Source organism: Solenopsis invicta, chromosome 11 (genome assembly GCF_016802725.1).
Source record: "Solenopsis invicta isolate M01_SB chromosome 11, UNIL_Sinv_3.0, whole genome shotgun sequence".
NCBI lineage: Eukaryota > Metazoa > Arthropoda > Insecta > Hymenoptera > Formicidae > Solenopsis > Solenopsis invicta.
Genome location: NC_052674.1, coordinates 15,362,839 through 15,368,997, shown reverse-complemented (window position 1 = coordinate 15,368,997; position 6,159 = coordinate 15,362,839). Strand labels below are relative to the sequence as shown.

Below are 6,159 nucleotides of genomic sequence, written 5' to 3'. Positions count from 1 at the left end.
AGATTACAGTTAGGTTGCACGTTAGAAAGCGAGCGTGACACATGAGATGCTTGTGTTGAGTGGAGCCGAGCGCGCACGGAGAGATACCGCATTCTTTACAAGGACGGTGACATCATCGATTGATAATCCGACTCGGTCAACTGAGAAGAAAAAGCTCAGCGCATCAAACGTTAAATTTTTACAATCACTGGGATTCGCGGTACGAAAATCTTAAAAATGACTGATATTCTAAACGTCAGAGACGAGCCGATCTTTGACGATCGAATCGTCAAGATTGAAACCCACGCTTATTCGCCGTATGCAAACACAACGTACGGGCACAGCGATGAGATAAGAATACCCATACAATAACAAGATTTGTATACATTGCCGTACAAGACTTTCCTATACGTCGAGGGGAGAATTACGAAACAGAATAGACCTGAAGGGGCCAGCGGTGACGTGGTATTGGGAAATAATTGTGTTGCGTTTATGTTCGACGAGATAAGTTACGAGTTGAACGGCGTTGAAATTGATCGTAATAGAAACGTGGGCATAACCAGCACGCTGAAAAACTATGTAACGCTGTCATCCGACAAAAGCGTGATTCTGCGAAATGCCGGCTGGGAAACGCAGATGACTACCGCTGACGGATATTTCAATTTCTGTGTCCCGCTCTACGTGCTGTTGGGATTCTGCGAAGATTATAAACGCATAGTGATCAATGCTCGTCACGAGTTGATCTTGATACGAGCGCGCAACGATAACAATTGTCTGAAGGGTAATTCGGCGTTGGAGCCCGTTCTCGAGTTGTTTAAAATTCAGTGGCGAATGCCGCATGTGCTCTTGAGTGATATAAATAAACTTTCGATGCTGCGCACTTTGGAGAGCGGACGATATCTCAGCATGGCTTTTCGCTCGTGGGATCTTTACGAGTATCCACTATTGCAATGCACTACCAAGCATTCGTGGGCTATCAAGACCGCTACTCAGCTCGAGAAACCGCGTTACGTCATTTTCGCTATGCAAACCGGTCGAAAAAATAACATGTCTGAGGACACGAGCCAATTCGACCATTGCAATTTGACCAACGTGAAACTTTATCTGAATTCTGAATCTTATCCCTACATCGAAATGGATCTTGATTTTACCAAAAACAAATGGGCTATTCTATACGAGATGTACGCGCGTTTCTGCAAAAACTACCTCGGATACGAGTATCTCGAGCCGAATTTCACCGTCACCAACTTTCTAAACAGAGATCCGTTCTACATAATTGATTGCAGTCGGCAAGTCGAATCGATTAAGAGCGCAACCGTTGACGTGCGAATAGAATTCGAAACTAAAGATAACGTGCCGGAGAACACCGGCGCGTATGCACTCATAATACACGATCGCGTGATTCAATATAACCCGTTGACAAACATTGTGCGCAAAATCACCTAATTCTGCGCATATATATTATACGATACATCGACATGAACCACAGTCTTCGTTTCGACCGCGACATGTCCGTGCCGACGTTCGTGGATCTGCAAGGTTTTCCCCTTGGACGATTGAGAGGTTTCATCGTAAAAGAATTTGCTGCTCTTAGAGGGGGAAACGTTCTCGCGCATTATATCTTTGACAGTCCCCAGCCATGGGATTGGCTGATGAAATCCGAAAGATCCTGTGCTTCCTGGCTCACTGCCATGCATCATGGGCTAAGATGGGGCACCGACGGGGTGGTTCCGTACCGGAAAGCGAGACAAGTGATTACGACTGCAGTACTGGGTGCTGAAAATCCTGACGACAAGGAGATTGTGTACGTCAAAGGGCACGAGAAACGAGAATGGCTGGGAGAATTACTTCTGGACAGTCGACGAGAATACGCATACATCGAGAGCCTGGATGTGGATTACGAAGACGTGGATAATTTAAATAATCTAGATGATGCTAATACTTTTCAATGTGGACAACACCGTACGAATAAACATTGTGCAATGCAAAATGTATTCAAACTTTTCAATTGGTGGACACAATTACATGAATAAACATATGTAATATACGAGATACGTTTTATTCCTTTCCCCACCATTATATCAACGTTTCTCCAACGTTTTTCGTGTTTCATATAGGTTGTTCATGTTTTATATAGGTTGTTCATATTTCGTTTAACGTTCTTATACATGTTTCATTTAGTGTTTCACATTTCACGTACGCCATGTACGTTAACGTTATGTTTAACGTTTCGTTCTTGTACAACGTTGGTGCGAAAACGTGTCGTGACATGTAATAACGATGATGATGCAATTATTGAAAAAGGGGGAAGCATCCCCTCTCCTATAAAAAAATTCAGAAGCATAAACGTGTCGAGACATGTTCAAAGCTACCGATTAAATTATTGGAAAGAGGGGGAACTTCCCCTTCTCCTTCTTAGAAAATTCCAGTAACATTAATCACAAAAACGTCATGTGCAACGTTGTCGGACCGTGAAAAACGTGTCGTGACATGTTCGAGTGATAACAAAGAAATTACTGAAAAGAGGGGGACTTCCCCTTCTCCATTTAAAAAAACAAATTCAGAACTATTAATCGCAAAAAGTCTCACGATTTGCAATCAGTCTTGCATCAGTTGCTCGTGCGAACGGTTCAGACAACGCAACGCTCTTGAAATAAGCGCAATGGCACTTTATTACGTTCCGATCGAAGCGTGCAATAAATCGTAAGTATCATTTTATACATATAAATTATATTTTATTCAATTACTTTTTATTGTACGTTTCATTCATCTCCATTTCTTTTCAGCACGTCTTCAGATTCGCGGTATACACCGCGCATTCTAAGCAGAAGGTTCCCGTTAACCTTAACATCATACAAATGGATTGATATTGACATCAGCGTGACATCAGTTTCATGCTCCGTGGAGATATCGCTCGGCGATACACGCGGCAACCGGATTATTCTACCATACAGAACATGGAGAACTCTGATCGAGAAACGTGTTGTCATCGAGCGATTTGTCCAGTCAACGGAGACATCATCATCGATAACGATACACGACCTTAACGTGCAACTTGTTAAACTGAACGAACAAAGTATTGTTAAATTAACGTTGCACGATGCATGTATTTATCTCAAGCCTGCAACCGTGCTATTCTTATACAAGCTAGAGCATTGCGTTGAACATGTATATTTTACGTTGTATCAAAGCATCGCTATCGTGACTGAGAAATTTAAATATTTCGTAAACTTTTTGCGTCAAAACTGTGTCGTAAATAAACGCGAAGCTATACATATGTTGCACAAATCTTACGATAAGAGTTCGCAGATCGAGTGCGAATTAATTGCTTATGCTATTGATATTATTGTACACGATGCATTGCATACTGAATAAAATAAATGTATTTAAAACATACGCTCTAAAATTATTTTCTCTCATCATTTCCACATTATAAAATATTATATGGTTCTAGCTTTCCCTCTCCCAGCATCCTCCATCCCCACAGCGGATACATACCGCTGTATTGCGCGGGTGACTCCACCTCTCAGAAAGTCCCCGCGCCATTTTGCCTACCTATCCGCATCTTCTTTGTCTAAGCTTGCGTCATGCAGCGGCAATCGATCCCTTGAATCATCGTTTCATGAAAATCTACCCCCACATATCGGGGAACGTATAAAAGATACTCGTCATTCTATATACATGCGATTAATTGTAAATACGCAGTGCGACGGAGGATGCTCTCGCACAGCCCTTTGTTCCTCAGTCGTAGCCGTGCTCTCGATTAGCAAACATTGTGAGTGAGAAAAATGACGTGGGGCACGTGGATGAACGTCTTCTTCAAGGAGTTCGTTCCCACGGACAGCCTCCCCGGGTAATCCTCTTCGAGCACCACCACCTTTACAGGTGAGGACGAAGTGGAGGTCGAGGGGAGTGAGCAAATTTATTTCTTTGTGCGCGCGGCGGCGGACAGTTCCGCGAACGCCACGTCAGGCCCGCGCGCCGCGAATTTTAGGTCCGCGGGTGACGTCAGGCCCGCGACGCGAATTATAAATATATATTATGAGAGTTCTAACTCAGGCACCGAGGGTCCCCCCCCCCCTAAGGCTATCTATTTACATAAACAAATATGGTTATTACTATCTACATAGATATTATGACGGTTATCTCTGTTTATGTAAACAGATAACGGTAAGTCCCGGGGGTGACGTCATTACCCCGCACCCACATTTCCCCCGCGCACCTCACCCCCCCTCGGAGCACCTGGGTTAGAACTCTCATAGTCATACTACTAGTGATTAATTATTTTGTATGTTAGAAGCACTGTTGTTACTGCTTTTAATATTCAAAATTAGTAATTATTCATTGACCAACTTAATACTGCTAGTATTAAATTTTCGTAAGGAAAAATCCTATCAAATAAGCTTTCTTTTTAATGGCAACGGTCCTTCAAATTATTAACAACTCAGCGGATAAAGATTTCAGACGGAAATTGTTTCCGTCATGATGCCATGTGGTTTCCAAAAATTTATTGTATGTTTCGGTTTATAAGACGGCAACTGTTCTCATTACGTTGCTCATAAACGGTGGTAGCAATAAAAGCCGGTTTTCTAATAGGCAAGAGCGGAAGCCGCTTTCCCCAGGAACAAAAGCAACTTCAGCACAGCAAACCGACAGCAATCTAAGGGAAATTTGTTATCTGAGTAGTTAATGCAAAATATGTATTTTTAACTGCACATATTCATTAATAATAGGCTTATTCAACGCATTTTTGCACCACGCAAACAAATTCGGCAGAAAAATGTGTCGTTTGCCCCGCGAACCAAGATATTATTGACGATTCAGGTTACAGGTTAGGAAACTTGTCATACGCGCAATCATGATCGCGGTCACGTGATGCACATCACATGGTCACATAAATGCTCATAGTGTGGCGACTGGTTGGTTTCCCTTCTATCCGCCTAGTGAGTTAGAGTCTAGAGAAGCCAGACACGTTCGTTGCCTGCTTGCGCCGTTGCTCGCTTGTCTGAGTTAGTCGTGGTTACACACACTCTCTCGTCAGCTCTCGTTGAGTCTTCGCGTCTTTGCGTTAAGTAGTGTTAAGTTGCGTCGTTATATATTTCGGTTCTCATTAATAAACTTGTGTTGTTATTTAACAATCAGCGTACTCTTTAAGCAAATGTTCTAACAAACATTAAAATTATTGTGACTAGTCCCCACAATTGGTGACCCCGACGTGATGTCGGCGTTCGTGTAGTGCGTGATAGAGAACATTTTCGCAAGGTCCGTTGCGTGCTTTCCGCACAGAGGCGGGGAACACGCGACGGCTTTTCGTCTGTTTCAGATGAAATTGCAGCCTGTGCATGATCGTGACGCATAATTAGTGGTCCGGTTAAAACTTTTGTACCATTTTTCTAGACCACGCGCCGGCCGGCATAACCATTTATGCAGCGGCACGCCATTGGGCGAGGCCATCAGAGACGATTCTCTATTTGACGAGGTCGTTACCGCCATAGTGTTTCAACGGACGTCCCGTGCAACGATTTTCTTCCCTCGCGAGGTCGTTCCCAATCGTTCATCGGCTGGCCTCATCCGGTCCAGCAACTCATCGTGGCTTACTACAGCCAATCGCAGCTTATTGCAGCCGTCATAGCTTGTCGCGAACGGCGAGATCTTCAAGATCTTCCTTGGCAACAGGCGTCCCGCGCCATTGGCTGAGGCCATTCCCGTTACTTCGATGCAGAGGCAACCCGTCCACCGGGAAATCGTCCCCGGCGAGGTTGTTTCCTGTTCATCGGCAAGCCTCACCCGGTCCAGCGACTCATCGTAAACCTTTGCAGACAGCCAGACCTTCGTACACTGTAACGTACTGTCTCATTTTTCATATCAGGTGTGCGACAGCGCGTCTCCTGTAGCCGGCATTTCAAATCGAATCCCGCGCGAAGTGATCGCATTGCAACGTTACTACATCGTTGCATTTATAGTGCGCGTATTAAATGCAAGACATTGCGTGTGCTTTTTGCAATGCTTCCGGTCATATTGCTTTCGCCGCCCTTCGCTATTCTTTAACGTTCTTGTGATCTCACATTCTTTTGTTTTATACGCTCATGACAAACTAACCGCCGCGTGAAAATAGCGCCTAGCAACGTCTCTGTCATTCACGTTTGTACCTAACCAGCGTTTTCAACGCAATTTCGTGCG

At 44.1% G+C, this 6,159-nt stretch overlaps 1 protein-coding gene across 1 annotated transcript; it reads left to right on the top strand.

Moving 5' to 3' along the window:
• The first annotated feature begins 2,304 nt into the window (after window positions 1-2,304).
• On the top strand, window positions 2,305-4,232 carry LOC120356857. Its single transcript, XM_039455229.1, has 2 exons — window positions 2,305-2,682; window positions 2,766-4,232. Exons 1-2 carry the CDS (start codon window positions 2,642-2,644, stop codon window positions 3,352-3,354), a joined length of 630 nt encoding a protein of 209 aa, XP_039311163.1. The 5' UTR covers window positions 2,305-2,641; the 3' UTR covers window positions 3,355-4,232.
• Window positions 4,233-6,159: the final 1,927 nt, after the last annotated feature.